Below are 17,642 nucleotides of genomic sequence, written 5' to 3'. Positions count from 1 at the left end.
CCTCCCATTAGAGCGAAGAAGAGGCTCTCCCAAGTGAAGATAGAAGGAGTCAAATATTCAAGGAAACCTCCCACGCATGCAAGAAACTAGGGTTGTTGTGTTGTCACATCAAGCCTACAACTACACATAAAGAAGAAACTCGGTTAGTCAAGAAAAGGAAGGTGTCTCCATAGGTGAAGGATCTCAATAAGTATAAAAGCCAAGTATCTCCTCTAGAGCTCACATAGACAAGGTCTATCTCCAGTCAAAGAAGCAAGAAGGAGGACGAAGTGTCGGGGAACGAAGTGCCGGAAGAAGGAGGACGAAGTGTCGGAAAACAAAGTGCAGGAAGGAGGAAGGATTTGACTTGTGCTTGGAGGATATTCTTGTCAAGGGTCTAGGGTTTGGCATTGATCAATAAGAAGCTTCAATAAGAGAAATTTACAAAAGGGTTTTCCTCTCTAAGAGAGAGAGGTTTTGCCCTGGCAAAGAGCCAACATCTTGTCTTCTTGTTTTTATGTTTTTGATAGGAGTTTGATGAAGTAAACACACATGCATTAATAAGAAGAGAAGAAGATTAAGCTAACAAGATAAATTGTAAAAAAGCTTCACAAATTGTTATCAAGTCTAGCAGAATCCTATTATATCTAATTGCCCTAGATTCTTCAACATGTTGTACATTGGATGTGTCTGATGAGACGAAGTGGGTCTTTGCAGCAACATTACAAGTCATGAAGCAATGACAGGATCACTTCATCTGAGACATGGATCAAGAGGAGCAATAGAGCTCTAGTACATATCCACAAATGAGTAGATTGTGGACAAAGACGAGCTTAGTATGATGTTGAATGTCTCCCTCATTAAAAGAAATGATGAGGTATTTGTAGAATTTAGTAGACCATCTCCTAAAGCCATAAAGGACTTTGGTTGGGTCATAAAGGACTTTGACCAAGAAGAGATGGATAAATTCACCTTTGAAGCCAAAAGGACTTGGCTAGGTCAACCAAAAGTGAATGTTCTAGGGAAACTATACGATTGGACAAATCTCCTTAGAAGCCAAAAGGAAATTGCTGCCAGAAGGATTTGGCTATGTTGACCAAAGGAAATAGATGAAATTCACCTTTGATACCAAAAGGACTTGGGTAAGTCACAAAGGACTTTGAACAGAAAGGTGCATGGTCAAAGGCAATTTCTCTTGAGAAGTTGAAAAAATTTGATGCCTAGGGTAGGTCATGACCAAAAGAGTTGACATATTTGCCTGAGGAGCCATAAAGGATTTTGGCCTACCCTGGATATTTGAAAAACATGTGTTTCCTAATTCAGGATAAGATTATTTTATAGACATGCTTCAATATGACAAGCTCATGAAACTTTTCTTAAGGAAGGAGAATTTTCAGCGAAGGGAAATATGTTGCAGGACAATACCTTGCACGCTAAGAGGGAGTGTTGGTTTTTGTGTAGCATCAGGAAGTATTTCCGCATGCCAAAAAGGACCCCTAAGTTGGCCAAAGAAAAATATTAGATATGGAAATTAAAACTATTAATTTGAGCTTCATGCAGGCCCCAAAGTGACAAGTTGGCCCTGCCAATGAATGGGTGTGACCCTTGGTCAAAACCCATCTCATTTGACTCATAAATACTCAATTCAACTTCACAAATGGAATAATTCAAATCATCATCACATCTACTATTCTTTTGTTCACACGTGTGAGTTAAGGAGGAAGATTTCTGAGGTTTGAAGCTACTCGTTGACCATCATTGACCTGCTCTATTTTGACCGAGATTCAAACCATGTTTGGATTGTTGTTTGACTGATTTTTGGACAAGTTTGACCATGGAGGAAGGAGGTTGTTTTGACTGTAGAAATTCGGCCCCCATTAAACATAGTTGACCAGAATTCACTTTCATGCTTTTTGGAGAGTTTGACTGTTGAATTGTGTAGCTTGAGAGGTACTCCACAAGCCTAGTGAGATGGGTTTGTGTGAGTTTGGTCACAAAAAGGGTTTGTGGGAAAAGAACCCAAGCGAAAGGGTTTTAGACCCATGATGGGGTTTAAAATCTAAAGAAGGAATTAAAAAGAAGATTAAAAGGAAAAATTAATTCCCAAGGTCTAGAGGATCAAAACCCCTAAGTTCTAGAGGGTTCCTAAGAGGCCTAATTAAGAGATTATTTAAGGAGGCCTTAGGATCAAGGCTAGACACATCAAGTGGGAGGAGCTCATTTGATCAAGAAATTGTCGCTATGTAGCCTTAGAAGGAGGTTTGGATACTTCAGGTCGCAGCACCTTTAGGGAGGACGAATGGAGGAGCAAGAAGGGTTCCTTCTAGGTCATTTTGCCCCAAGGGGAGGACTGTTTCCTCATGAAGTTCGTGCCTCGGAGAAGGTAGGATCTGCGTAAGAAGAGGACGTCGTAAAGGGCTACTAGGAGGCCGAGATCTAATTATGCACAAGTAAATTCATCCTCAAGTGGCAGCGAGACTATGGAGAGTTTGGACAGCCAAGGAGCTTAGTAAGGCAAGGCCAATATCCCTGTTCTGTAAGGGGTAAGGGGTCGTAGTTCTATAGAGAGGGCCAAGCCTCAAATACAAGGTCATAATGCATGTTTGCTCAAAAGAAAGACACCCTAGAAGCCTCAGCCACAACACAGGTATAGGAGGGCTAATAAGGCCGAGATAAGGGTTTTTCCTGGCCTAGTAATGATAGTCGAAGAGCTGAAATTAGGAAGAGACCTTGTTGTAGGTTACAACAGTACAAATAGGAGGCCGAAGTTGTGATCAGGTTTGTTGTAGGGTTACCATGTATGCCGATGCCAAGGAGGACTGATTCTAGAGTGGAGAAGGTTGTCGTAAAGGGTTTAGTACAGCAAACGCTAAGCCCTAGTTGAGGGTTTCTTCAAGAACAAATCAAATCCCTAGTTATATTCCTAAGCAACCAAATTTTGAGCACAGGGATGAGAGATCAGACCCTAATGAGAAAGTAAGTTATCTCAGTATGGAAGGTCGCATTCCTCTAGGGTTGTGCAAATGTAGCAGAATAGGAGAGGTTGCAGACTATGTTGGACAGAAGTGCAAATAGGACAAATGTGTTGGAACTGATTTGTAAAGAAGAAGAGTATGCTTAAAGTGATGAGATGGATGACCTAAGAATGGTCAGGATGTTCATTATTAGTGGTTGTACATGGGAACCTAGATCTGTGCAATTTGAGGAGTCAAATTGCATAACAAGGGGCAGATATTTGAAGCCCTAGATCAGTCAAGATTCTGACTAAAGATGGGCAGATCTGAAAGTTGAGAAGTAGTGCAGGATGCAATGCAGAATTGGAGGTCCCGGTTTGGGACTGTTGGTGGCAGCTTAAGAATAGATTGGAGGACTGTTAGTAGTTGTCACATTGTACCCTAAGTGTAGGACTTGTGAAGGACAACAAGTCTGCTAAGAGAGGCAATGTATTGGAGGTAAAGGGTCGCAGACTTTGAAGCACTAGAGGAGCAACCAAAAGGGTTTAATAAATCAGCCCTAGTTCACTATGTAGAGAAGGACTTCTACGGTGGAAAGAGGGCAACCTCCAAGCCCTAGACTTGCCATTATTATAGTAGCAGAAGAAGGCAGAAGTGGGCAGACCAAAGGGTTGTTCACAAACAGAGTTGTGAACAGTTGATCAAAGACCCTATGTGTTGTAGACCTTGAAGGACAAAGGAGGCAACTAGAGGGCAGAGTTTATTGAGCCGAGTTCAGTGACCTAAAGGAGAAAAGTTCATTGATAGAGGCAGATTGAGGAGCTACAGAATGAGAGGCAACAGAACCCACCAGATGTGTTCAGGACATGTGAATTGAAAGGGTTGTGTGTGACCACCATCAACAAGTAGGTCAAGTATTGTCTTCTCCAGGGTAGATTGGTGGTCAAAGTGACTGACACCAAGCCCTAGTTGCATCCTTGTATCAGGAGAATTGTAAAGGGCCATGATACCTGGTACGGGAGCCCTAAGATTGTTGTATTCTAGTTTGTAATATAACATGTAGTACGTTTGAAAAGTTAAAAATTGTCATGTGCACTAGTTGATTCACTGATGTGTGTGGATTCCGTTGTGCAAAGTACTATTGTTGTGGCACTTGAGTGTGTTTGTGTTAGAGATTCTAAGACCAAACCCAGATTCTTGAGTGTTGTGGAAATTCAACATTGACCAGCTTCGAGACGCTGTTATTTTGACTAGGTTTGACTAGTATTTTTGAATTTGAATTGGGCTCAAATTCCTAGAAAGGTTCTGAATTATACTATTAAAGAATTATTCTCCTAAGAAGAAAAGTTTGCTGGGTTTTTCCCAAGGTTGGGTTTTCCCAGGGCAAATTTGTTGTCTCTCGATGTTTGGTTGTCTCTTTATGATTCTATTGTTAATATTGCATTATTGTTGAGATTTTCTATGTATAATTGCTTAATGACATAAGATAACTTGATTAAGGATCATTGGAAGTAATTATCAGATTAGAAGATCAATCTCTTATAAGAAAAATCAACAGTCAAATCATGTTTATAACAGCCCAACTATGCCTCCATTATACTATTCGGACCCTCTTCATTGTTAACCCTAACTCCATCGCCTAATTAGGAATGTATTGGTCATGCCAATTCACCATCCCTCAAATTCTCAAGATATCATAAACAACTTTTCTAGGGTTTTCCTCTTGTGACAAAGAAGATCCAGCCTAAACTGTGAAGAAGAGTTGTTGTGGTGATGGTGGGCAACCTTCTTAAGTGCCTCTAGGGTTCCACTTCATTTAGGGATTTGAATATATTTGAGTACAGATCTTGGAGGTAACACTTAGCAGGAGTTAAGATTTTGTCTTCAACATATCTAAATATGTTTCATCCAAGATTCCAAAGTTCCGAACTTCATATTTATTTGAGGGAAGATCCAATTGAGATCGCTATGGTTTAATAATTGCTTTGTTAGGACCTTAAAGCAACCTCTTCACCCAAAATGTTATCCAAAAGAAGTTATCCCATTTGAATCAAATATTAAAAACTCAATTGGTTGACGGTCAGAATGATTACAGTAAATCTTTATCAAGCAAGGAACTGGTTTTTAAGATGATCTGTCTGGCAGTTGTAATCTTTTTGCAAGACTCATCTCACATTATTCTCATTTTTGAAGCCTTTTGTCTAGTCTAGAAATTGATTTTGCCTTGCGACATTACTTCTTCAAATTCCTCTTCCCCAAAATTATGAACTAGAAGATTGACTGGACTGTGAAAATTTCAAAATAGAAATCCTACTGTAGTGATAATATTATTTCTTCTACTTATTAACTCATAAATAAGTTATTAACAGTGTTCTTACGGTGAATATCAAAATAAATTCTACTACAGTCTTCACAAATAAAATTCTAAAAGCGCAAGCAATAACAACACACAAATAACCACAATGACACAATTAATTCTGGACAATCGTCCCCGGAAAAATCCAATGTGGGAAAACCAGTGCAATGGATAAGGGTTTCTTTATTATTCTTCAGCAAAAATCTCTTGTACAATATACAACCAATAGAATAGAAGTGAGAAAATGTACAGACGCTTCCTGACAAATCTCTGATCCAGGAGAAGTGCTCCTCAGCCCTCTGAATCCCTCTGTGTCTTCCTGCGTCACTTTTCCTCACGTTGGCCCAACATCAGACGGCTCACGCAGTCCCAGCGTCAACCTGCCTTGCGCTGGCTCTCCCTGCGCTGCGTCTTCTTGCCTTGTACCTCCCAACTGATGCTGACGCTGATGCCCTCTCTCTCTTTCTCACCTGCAACTCTCCCTCTGATTCGATTTTCTCTTGCTGAACTTCGACCAATGAGAAAATCAATCTTACTCAGGTAACTGAGTATCTGCCTCTCGTGAGTTCTCCAAGTGCCCATCAAGCCTCCTCTTATAATCCTCTCGTTGATCAATCAACGGCTCAAATTAGACCCTAATCAATGGCTAGGATCATATTGACTTGATCTCTGCCTTCTTCTAGGAGTTTCACCCACAGTTTAGATTATTATTTTAATTTCCTAAGTTTAGACTTAGGGTCCCATTAAAAATAATTAATTATTTTAATAAAACTGTCTCTTGATGGAATTTTCCAAAACAATTTCTGGGTATTGGCGAATGCATGTGTCTAAGCCTCCCTGCAAATTTTGAGACTTAGAGCACATCCGATGCTACCAGAAATCAACACTCCCTCTTAGCAAGAAATGTACTCTAGCAATGCAATCATCTGAAGCATCACTCTAACTTCATAACATCGTGCTCTACGTTGCTGATGTCTGACCTGTTGTCCATCAACCACTGCGCAAATGTTGCATATGTACTGTTACTGACCCTGCCACTGTCAACGCTGCATCTGTACTGCAACTCCCTTTGAATTTCTACATCCGTGTTGTTGTTGGCACTACCACTGCCAACTGCCCTGCACTGCAAACTGATGCTGCTATTGAAATGGATTCTCTTCCATACCCATCTGCTCTCTGAATTGAGTGAACTTAGCCCTTTTGAGATCCTTTGTGAGTATGTCTGCTACCTGATCTCCTGTGGGGACATATTGTAGTTGTACTGCCCCACGTTAAACACGGTCTTTGATAAAGTGACATCTTATATCTATGTGTTTCAACCGATCATGAAATACTGGATTCTCAAAGAGTTTGATACAACTCTGATTATCACAGTAAACCCTGGTCGCTTCCATCCTTTTTCTAAACAAGCTCACAAGCAATTTTCTGAGCCATATAGCTTCGCACGTAGTTGTGTTGGTCGCCATATATTCTGCTTCTGCTGAGCTCGGGGCTATCGATTTATGATTTCCTACTGCACCAAGATATCATCCCCGATCCAACACTGAAGCAGTACCCCGAGGTACTTTTTCGGTCAATGAACTAACTGCCCAATCTACATCTGTGAACCCATTCAATCTGACGTCCTCCCATCGGGAGTATTTCAAACCATATCCGATTGTTCCGCACACATACCTAAGAATGTGTCTAGCTGTCGCCCAATGCACCCTTTTTGGTTTCACCATGAACTAACTAAGAGTGTTGACAGCGAAGCAAATGTCCAGCCTAGTGTTGACCAGATACATGAGTGACCCAATGAGTTGCATGTACAAGGTGGGATCTACTTCCTTGTTTCCTGATACATCTATTTTCTGACAGTTGGTGATCATGGGAGTAGCCATGGGTCGACAATCCTGCATTCTGAATCTCTTCAGAATTTCTGTAGCAAATATTCCTTGTCCAAGGAAGATATGCTACAGAAATTCTGAAGAGATTCCCCATTCTTATGCCAAACTTCCAATCCTAAAAAATAATACATCAACCCCATGTCCTTCATGTCGAATTCAGCTTCAAGATTCTTCTTGCAATCCTGTATGAGCCTGGATGACCTAGTTAGGAACAAGTCATCTACATATAATACCAGAATAAGTGGCTCATTCTCTACCATCAAATAGTAGAGATTGGGATCAACATCACTCTTGACAAATCCCAACTGCTGCAAGTAACTATCAATCCGACCATACCATGCTCTAGGTGCCTTCTTGAGCCCATACAGGGCTTTCTTTAATCTGCAAACATGATTTCTCTTCTCATGAGTTTCGAAGCCTTCGGGTTGTTCTATATACACCTCCTCTTCTATCACCCCATTCAAGAATGTTGTCTTGACATCCATCTGGTGAATCTCCCATCCCATTTGAGCTACTAGGGATATAACGGATCTGATAGAGGTGTATCGAGCAACTAGGGCAAAGGTCTCTTCATAGTCTATTCCTTCTTTCTGAGCATACCCCTTTGCCACGAACCTAGCCTTGTACTTCTCTATACTGCCATCTGCAGCATACTTGATCTTGTAGATCCATCGTGATCCTACAACTGATCTATCTTCTGGTCTAGGTACTACTTCCCAAACATCATTCGTCATGATAGAGTTGTATTCTTCTACCATGGCATCCACCCATACTTGGTGTTAAACAGCTTCCTAAAAGCTAGAGTGTTCTTCAACCTGAGCTACCAATGCCTGGTATCTGTCAAGTTGCCTACGCAACCTTTTCTCGGTTCTAGGAGCTCCAACAAACTCCTCTACATCCCTCAGTGTTTATCGTACTTCTCTGTTGGTTCTACCACTGGTGGTGGGAGGCTCAATCAACTCCTCCTGATCCTGCTATTCCATCTGCTCAGAACCATCTGGATTTCCTCCTTCTGAGGAGATACTGGTATTGGTCACTATACTCGATCCAAGTGTTTGTCCTACTGCCTATCCTCCTTGCTGCTCCTGGACCAGTGGAACATCTCCTGACTGATCTTCTGCAGGCATCTCACGAGATTCCCTGAAAGCTCTATCTTCCATGAACTTTGCATCTCGTCTTACTACAATCTCCCTGTTGCTAAGAATGTAGATTTGTATGCCTTTGAGGTCTCGTTGTATCCTACGAGATATCCCTTATCTGCAGTCTAATCCAGTTTATTGTGCTTCTCGTCTGGAATGTGACAAGAAGCCACGCTTCTGAATATCCTGAGATGACTGACTTCTGCCTTCTTCCCTGTGAAGACCCTTTCGGGCATTTTCTTCCCCAATGCTTTATGAGGAGTTCTATTCTGGATATATATTGTTGTGTTGCAAGCTTCTACCCATAGATACCTAGGTAGATCTTGATCATACAACATAGCTTTGGCTGCCCCAACAATAGTTCTATTTTTCCGTTCTGCTACTCCATTCTGCTTCGAATTATATGGAGTTGTCCACTCTCTTTTGATGCCCTCCTTTGCGCAAAAATCTGTGAAGTCTTTGTCCATATATTCTCCACCATTATCTGAACGCAATACCTGTAACTTTTTCCCTGTCATATTTTCATCAAGAGCTTTAAACTCTCGAAAACGATCAAAGACCTCGGCCTTAGTCTTTAAGAAATAGATCCAGGTTTTTCTGGAGTGATCATCAATAAACATGACAAAGTATTCGCCACCACTAAGAGCTCTTGTGGACATAGGACCATAGATATCTAAGTGTATCAATCCTAATACACATTCTGCTCTATTGTTACTTCTGGAAAAAGTTGTTTTAGCGTACTTCCCTAGTACACACCCTCTGCATAAGTCATCATGTTCACTACTAAGGATTGGTACTCCTATAACAGTCTCTTTGAGCATCCTCAGTGCTCCATGGTGTAAATGTCCCATTCGCCTGTGCCATAATTCATTTCATTCCTTTTCACCATCATAGTTGTTGTCTATAAGTGCCATTGGAGACTCAAGCTGCAACCTATACAATTTGTTGCTATGAGTTCCAATTTGTCTTTTCTTCTTCCAACTTGGATGCTTGACATATACTTTCTTTCCAATGAAGTATACATCGTATCCCTTGTCCTGTAACTGGGACACTGAAATCAGATTCATTCCTAATCCCGGCACATGCAGAACATTGGTGGCTTGGATGTTGGTTCCTGCTTCTGTCTGAAATGTTATGGTGCCCCTCCCTATTGGAGTACACTTTGTCTGATTTCCCATTGTAATATGAAAATCCATTTGTTCTTCTTGATAGCTCGAGAAATATTCTCGTACTCTAGTCATATGAGTTGAAGCCCCACTATCAATATACCAAACATCTGCTAACGCTGACGCTGAACTTGCTAGGCATGTGAATTCTTCTAGTCTAGAAGCCAATTCTGAGTTACTTTGAATATCCATCTTTGTGTTGTTTTCTGACGCTATCCTACCCCAGCAACTGTTGTAGAATAAATTGCGTCCTTTCCTGAGAACTACGCAATTCTCTAGGGTTTCGATTTTCTGCCTTTGCAGTAATTTCGAACTCCCTTCTTTTCCTCAATGAGGGCTCTTCAGTTTGCACTCCTGCTTAACCTTGCTTTGATTCCATGTGAAAAATTCAAAATAGAAATCCTACAATAGTGATAATATTATTTCTTCTACTTATTAACTCAGAAATAAGTTATTCACAATGTTCTTACGGTGAATATCAAAATAAATTCTACTGCAGTCTTCACAAATAAAATTCTAAAAGAGAATGCAATAACAACACAAGAATAACCACAATGACAATTAATTTTGGACAATCGTCCTCGAAAAAACCCAATGTGGGAAAACCGGTGCAACAGATGAGGGTTTCTTTATATTCTTCAGCAAAAAACTCTTGTACAATATACAACCAATAGAACAGAAGTGAGAAAATTTACAGACACTTCCTGACAAATCTTTGATCCAGGAGAAGTGCTCCTCAGCCCTCTGAATCCCTTTGCATCTTCCTGCGTCACTTTTCCTCACGCTAGCCCAGTGCTAGACTGCTCACGCAGTCCCAACGTCAACCTGCCTTGCGCTGCCTCTTTCTGCGTCACATTTTTGTGTTGGCTCTCCCTGCTCTGCTTCTTCTTGCCTTGCCCTCCCGACAGATGTTGATGTCGCCTCTCTCTTTCTCACCTGCAACCAATGTTGCACGAAGCGGGGACGCAGAAGCGTCATTTTCCAAAAATCTAGGAAGCGAAGCGTCTGCTATATATATATATATATATATATATATATATATTATATTTTTTTGCATTTATACTCAAAACAAACATCCCAAATACCAAATTAGTTGTAGAAGACATGAAAACATGCATATTTTTGCATAAATCAAGATAGATATAACATCCATTGTACATTAATGATTAATTATTCGAGCATCAACCATTTAGATGCATCAACCATCTAGAATCTAGATTCTTCTCCTCTTATCTAGCCTTTGCCTCTACCTCGATTGTCTAGGGATATTAGTCAACATTGCCCAATTTTGATCAAACTACCTAATTCAAGACTTAAAATATGGTAGAAAATGCTTAACATGCTTGATCGATGATTTTGACTTGATTGAAAGGTAATTTTTTGCTAAGGGCATGCCGCGTGACAAAGGAGTTCAACAATTAACACCACCAACACTAGGGTACATATAGGGCTTGGTGCTCTTGATTAAATGCTAATCGCATACCTTCATACTTGATATAATCTAATGAAATGCCACAATCCCATTGATCATGAATTCCTGAAAACTGTTAAGTCTGCTGAATTTTGAATAAGATATGAAATTCTATTTTTTCCATATGAAGTCCAATGAGGCTGGAACCACTCTCAAACATCCTGAGTCATTTCATGGTAATGTTAAAAATTTAAGTAAAAGGATGAAAATGAAAAATAAAGGAGAATGTCACTTTTACTTTAAGAATTTAACATTACCATGAGGGAGCATCTGCTATATTTATATTTTTTTATATTTTTTTTGCCTTCATTCCTCACCCTAACCCAAGGTGGACCCACCCCCAACAAGCAAACTCACCTAAAATTTAAAAAAAAAAAATTGAAAAAAAAAACGATTTTCTAAACAGCACGGCGCTTTTCCGGAATCGTACGGAAGCGTACGCTTCGCCCTCCGAAGCGCCACACTTCGTACTGCCGAAGCGCCGTACGAAGCGCGCTTTGGAGGAAAGCTTCTGAAATTTCCAGGAAGCGTCCAAAACAGGCGGAAGCGCACTTCCGGGGACGCTTCCTGGATGCATCCGCACGGGATGCGCTTCGGGCCTTGGAACCAGGGGGGACGCTTCCTGCAACATTGCCTGCAACTCTCCCTCTGATTCGATTTTCTCTTGCCGAACTTCGACCAGTGAGAAAATCGATCTTACTCGAGTAACTGAGTATCTGTCTCTCGTGAGTTCTCCAAGTGCCCATCAAGCCTCCTCTTATAATCCTTTCGTTGATCAATCAAAGGCCCAGATTAGATTCTAATCAATGGCTAGGATCATATTGACTTGATCTCTGCCTTCTTCTAGAAGTTTCACCCACAATTTAGATTAATACCCATTAATTATTTTAATTTCCTAAGTTTAGACTTAGGATCCCATTAAAAATAATTAATTATTTTAATAAAACTGTTTCTGGGTGGAATTTCCCAAAACGATTTATGGGTATTGGAGAATGCATGTGTCTAAGCCTCCCTGCAAATTTTGAGACTTAGAGCACATCCGATGCTACCAAAAATCAACATGGACAACAAAATCTCACAATAATTTTTACATTCAAAGATTGACTGGACAATGAAATCTCACAAGAATTTTTACATTCTCGACTATGGACTAGGTAATCACTTCAACTTCCATATTACTTGTCCAAGATGCTCTGTTCTTAGGTAGTTGATTAATAAAGATATGCTTCGCTAAACTTTCCCTGTTTGTCACTTGTCGAAGTTCTTTCTACCAAGATCGTGAGTTACAGTGATTTCAGTTATGCACCATTATGGGCATCTTCATTGAGGCAAGCTGATTCATCCAACATTCAAGCTAAAAATAAATGGAGGTTTTGAACATAAAATAACAAACTTGCATCAACAACATTTTGCTAAATGACACACAAATCAGACTAACACCAATAGCCCCCTCTTTTTCCCATTTTATATTCTCATATTTGTATACTGTTAACAGCATCAGAGATAAGCATACCACTTGAAGCACACTATTATAATAGTTTTACAAAACAAAAAGAAATACTCACAGTTGGGCGCCTTGTACGGCGGTAGACTTTTTCAAGTGTAGCAATCTGCACTTTTTTCATCCGTTTCTTCCTATTCCACTGCGCTTGATTGACAAACATTGGAACCTCAGCGTCACTCTCTGATGCCTCTTTTAATGTAGGATCTATGGGTTTTCTATCAGATCCAGATGACCCTACATTATCTTTATCAGGCTTAACGGAAGATTGAGCTGACCCAATGTTATCTTTCACAGGTTGAATTAGAAGCAACTCAGGAGGAGGATTCCGCAGCAAATCAAGAACTATTTCTCTGTCAAGGCCTAATTCTTCTGCAAGCTTTTTAACCTGCCGAGCAGAAAACTTGGATCAGTTGATCTAGGACTTGGTAAACAAGAGACTGAAATAAAAAATAGATGTACAATGATGCCAATCACAACTAAAGCTTCTCACTTACACTAACTTTACGGCGCCCAACCTCCAGAGCTGCAGCCAATATCTGAAGTTGCCAGTTTTCTAATTTCAATGGTGGATACTCATCCAGTGCTTCCTCGTCATCATCTATATCAGATATTGCTTCATTCAACTCTTCTTCAAATTTAGAGACTTCCTCCTCAGTAATCATATCATTCTCATCATCATCAGATAACTGATCTTTTTCCAGATCCTTCTCTAATTGGCTAAACAAGGCCTCCAAAGCATCTTCATCTAGAGAGTCCTCATCTTCTTCATTCTTTCGTGCCTTCTGGAAAAGATAGTCCTAGTTGTATTAATTCATAGTATATCCCCGACATGGTGTTGAAAATGAAATGTGTGATCATTGACACTTAATATTAACACTGATCAACCTCCTCCTCTGTTTGGTCAAGCTTGAGAATTATTACTGTTAATAAAAGGCATATCGAAATAGTAAACATACTAATAGCATCTCTAACATAATATTTTTGATGTTAAAACACAAAACCCTAAACCATGGAACTGCAATATATTGTCAATGAACTAAAGCCATCCATAACTAAATTAGTCGAGGTTAGATGTCAATCTGGTAAGACAACCAAAATTTAACAGTTTGTGAATGTAAGCAAGTATGAGATGGGGCACCATTACTTCTCCACGGCTCCAAATTTCCTACCCGTGTTGGGAAGGGGCAATGGTTAAAACAGTACCTGCACATTTTCTTGTACTCTTACTTCTTCAAAAATCTAGCAAAATAAATGTATTGTTGAATCTGATCATAGATCTCAACATCAATTAAAAATACTGATCCTTTGTATTATTCTAATAGCATTTCAATGCCATTTTAATATATTTTTACATCCATATTTTTGCATTTCCCCAACCTTGAATCTATCAAAGCTATCATTGACAAACGAAGTGGGTTGTAGGACCCTTCCATACCATAAATATACAGTTAATGTTTAAGACTACATTCAAAATATTTAGGAATGCCTCGAAATTTTAATAGAATTACTTCATATTGTTTTGATATTTTCATCTTTCTGACCCTTTAAACTTTAAAAACCCGATGTCGATGATTTCAAAGGCCTTTTGTTTCATTTTGAAATGGATAGATAGGCCTTTTTGTACATCATAGTCATAAATGTTACATATTTCATAGTAAGAAAACACCTACACAAGCTTTTGAACCTTTTGAAGTATTTCCAGAAGTTTCAACTCATCCTGTAAAACTTTTGAACAGCAGAGGAATTTTTTCATCCATCAATGGGCGTTGAACAGATTTAAGAATGTATTGTCTTCAATGATTTAAAAGGAGAAGCATAAGGTTTTCTTGTTGAAATGATTTAATATTTTAATTGTGTCAGGTCAACCTTTCCTGTGATTTCTGTTTTAGATTGTTGAAAGCTTAACCTCCAATTTTATCTTAGATTTGAGCTTATTGTGTGGATTTTAAATATTCTCATAGATTATTCTCAATTTTATTATTATTTATATTTTGTATCTAATGCATATTTTCCATATATATTGCATTTAGTTTCACCGCCGTAGTTTCCCTTTATTTGGGGCTCACCATATCAACCAAGTTGCTCAAATTTTACATATTGTGACTTTGGAGAAATGCCAAAGAACACATGAAATAAAACGTGTATTAATATGGGATATTATGTTTTAAATGACTAACTTTATGTACTCCCACGGGCACTTATCACTGATCGTACTAATTTTCTTTTGTCCCATTGACCTACCTTTTTGGTCATTTGTTGAACATTAATATTACTATTTCATCTTAATTTATTCAACAAAGGTCAAGTGATATACAATATGTATACACATTTCTATTACAAAGTGGTGCTTCAACATAAGTTGGATTTGAAGCTTAAAAAATAAAAGTAAATGATCTAAATTACTACATTTGTGTCATATGAGTAAGTGCTATTTTGTGAGGTTGAAGGATCCCACTGAGGAAAAATCCATCAAGTATAAGCCACGGCACTGGTCAAAGACCATATGGTCAAGTTGGAGAGTTGGTGGAGGTCAAAACTGTTGAGAAATCTAGGGCAGCTTAGTTAGGGCTTATTTAATTTGATTTCTCTTTAACTTTGATAGTTGCTTGTGATATTCTTAATAGGTTTTTCTTCTTCTTGTTATTATTATAATCTTGATCATCAAACAGCGACCAAAACATGAAAATCATTATAGACAAATGGACACCAGATGCAGGCACTTAGCCAGGGTAAAACCCCTATGAAGGGGAAAACCTAGTCAAACTCTTCTACTAGAAAACTCAAATCAAATTGAGACAATCTTGACCTAAGACAAAGACCTTATCTCCATCCATCAAGTCAGCCCTCAAGAATTTACCTTCAAGATAATGCAGAATCAAATAGGCCTTTGGTCCATCAAATCATCTATCAAACTAACCAATTATGGCTTCAGTTCTTCTGCAATTTGGTTTGTAATCATAATCTTGTACCTTCATCCTACAAAACTTCAATCCCTTCACACGTGTGACAGAAAAGACAAAGATTAGACTTCTTTCTTTTTCGCTTGGTTTCCCTTCTCTTTCTGGTTATGAAATAGGCTCTTTTATGATATTCGCACTTCATCCTTTCTTCTTTAGTTGCAAATACAAGTGACGTCAAATAGGTCGAGTTCATTTGCTATTTATAGTGGTTGGAGTCTGTACTTTGAGGCCCACATGATGAGCTTGGGGCCGACTTGATGGAGGAGGTTTTACATGACCAGTAGTAAATTTTTCTTGATTTAAGAAACCCAATAAGAGTCTATAAGATGACAAGGACTCAACACTAGAAGCCTACAACGGAGGCTTTGAACTAGAAATGAATGAAGCATGAAGCCCATGCTTATAAATAATTTCCTTTTCTTAAATAAATTTTCTTTTTCTTTCTTTTGACAAATATATGACTGAAATACAATTAGGAAGACCGACACTAGTTACATTCTTCAACACTCCCTCTTAACTAGGGAGGTATTTATAATTACATATATACATAGGTACATGGATGATCTCAAAATGATATGTTCTATAAATAGTCACAGCACACGCAATGCTATAAATTAGATACTTGATCAAGGTATCTAACCGGTTGAGACTAGGGTGTGTTCCAAGCTTTAGCCACTATAGGTACCATCAGGTTTCAGCTCTAACACCAACCCAGGGATTTAGGTATCGTATCCAAGGTCGGAGCTATACAAGACCAATGATACCCTCTCCACTTCAAGATCTAGACATCATCATAGGCTAGCTAGATGTCCTCCCCAGCATCTTGTCGCCCCAAGATGCTTCATCTCTCCCTATCAACTAAATCAAATATATCCATTAGTCCAAGCATGCTTCCAAAAATGTTCAACCTTCTTATGTAGAGATCTACCTATACAATCACAACCCCAATTCGTAACAGACTTTCAAATATATACAAGTTAGCACAAACCTTCGGGGTCCTTAATCCTTCTGATGTTGCTTAGATCATCATCATATTATCCAAACACATCTCGTCGGAAGCTTTCTTCTTTAACTTCTTCAGCAGCACCAAACTCAGCCTCAGCACTCCTCAACACAATCAAGTCTTTGTTTGCAACTTCATGAATCCATCCATTCTTTGATCTCATTCTTTCTTCAAGGTCTTCACTATAGTTGTCACAATATGTCCTCCCTCTTAACTGGGGAGATATACACTTTCTTTAATCAAGCTTCCTCTCAGCTTAGGGAGATCAACAACTTTATTCTTCAATTATACAGGCTCTTTCTTTCGCATTACCACATCATCGGAGAACTTCAACCTTCTGATACATCATTCCTTCTATCCTAACTTGGCAAAAAGGTCACCAACAAATACTTCAAGATTCTCATAGCTTCCTCTCTTCATCATGCTCAGTCATCTTTAATTAAGAGGTAGATGAACATCTTCAACGTCTTGAAGATTATGTACTTGCAAATCTTTAAGAACGAGTACAACCAAGTACAAATATATAGGAGCATGAAGTTAACAAAATAGGATTAGCATGTTATTGCAATGGGAATATCAAAATAATCAAACTTTAGATATCAAAACCTAAACCTAGTTAGGTTGATAATCAATAAGGGTTACATCTTTTATACCCTAAACTTTCTCATCCATTTATGCTAGGGTTTTTGTCACAAACCCTAGATTCCATATTTAAGACTAAAGCCTTAGATGTCAACAACTATATCGAGTTAGCATTTCAATCATAATGAAAGCATTTCTATATCTAGGGTTTTATTATCATGCCCTAGAATTTTATATCAAATTCTACTAGGGTTTTATCGTAAACCCTAGACACAAACATCAAAATTTTAACATTAGATATACAACAACTTGACCAAGCTAGGGTTTCAATAAAACGGAAGCACATACACCGAGGATTTCATTCCTAGGATCTTTTATTAATTGATTCAAGGGTTTCGTCATAAACCCTAATTTAATAAACCCTAAAAATCTATGGTTTCTTCCTATAACCTAGATATCAACGAAAAACCCTAAAAAGGCTAGGGTTTCATACATCAAGAGATTATAGACTTTATCAACAAACCCTAAGAAGATTGGGGTTTTACAGTGAACCCTAAAGGTTAGGGTTTTACCAAAGTAAACAAAAGAGAGTATGACAAGCGTTGATTTAATCTAGAGATCAATCACCCTAACAAGAATCTT

General features: G+C 38.8%; 1 protein-coding gene across 4 annotated transcripts in view; it reads right to left on the bottom strand.

Annotated features, from left to right (window-relative positions):
• Nucleotides 1-17,642, bottom strand: part of LOC149143919 (protein OVEREXPRESSOR OF CATIONIC PEROXIDASE 3-like) — a 130,827-nt gene that overhangs the window by 51,643 nt on the left and 61,542 nt on the right. For all 4 annotated transcript variants that reach the window (XR_016264223.1, XR_016264224.1, XM_089447485.1 and 1 more), the window contains exons 2-3: nucleotides 12,950-13,237; nucleotides 12,517-12,840 (exon numbers count right to left, since the gene is read on the bottom strand). Coding sequence is in view for 2 of the 4 variants with exons in the window: in XM_089447485.1 (XP_089303611.1) it covers nucleotides 12,517-12,840; nucleotides 12,950-13,237 (612 nt within the window). In the remaining 2 variants the exon portion in view is untranslated. The remainder of the gene's footprint in view (nucleotides 1-12,516; nucleotides 12,841-12,949; nucleotides 13,238-17,642) is intronic.

The sequence above is a fragment of the Pinus tabuliformis genome, chromosome X (genome assembly GCF_031772625.1).
Source record: "Pinus tabuliformis cultivar Carrire ecotype Pingquan chromosome X, CPIR1, whole genome shotgun sequence".
Taxonomy (NCBI): Eukaryota; Viridiplantae; Streptophyta; class Pinopsida; order Pinales; family Pinaceae; genus Pinus; species Pinus tabuliformis.
Note: the sequence above shows the minus strand (reverse complement) of the source record. Positions and strands in the feature narration are given on the sequence as shown.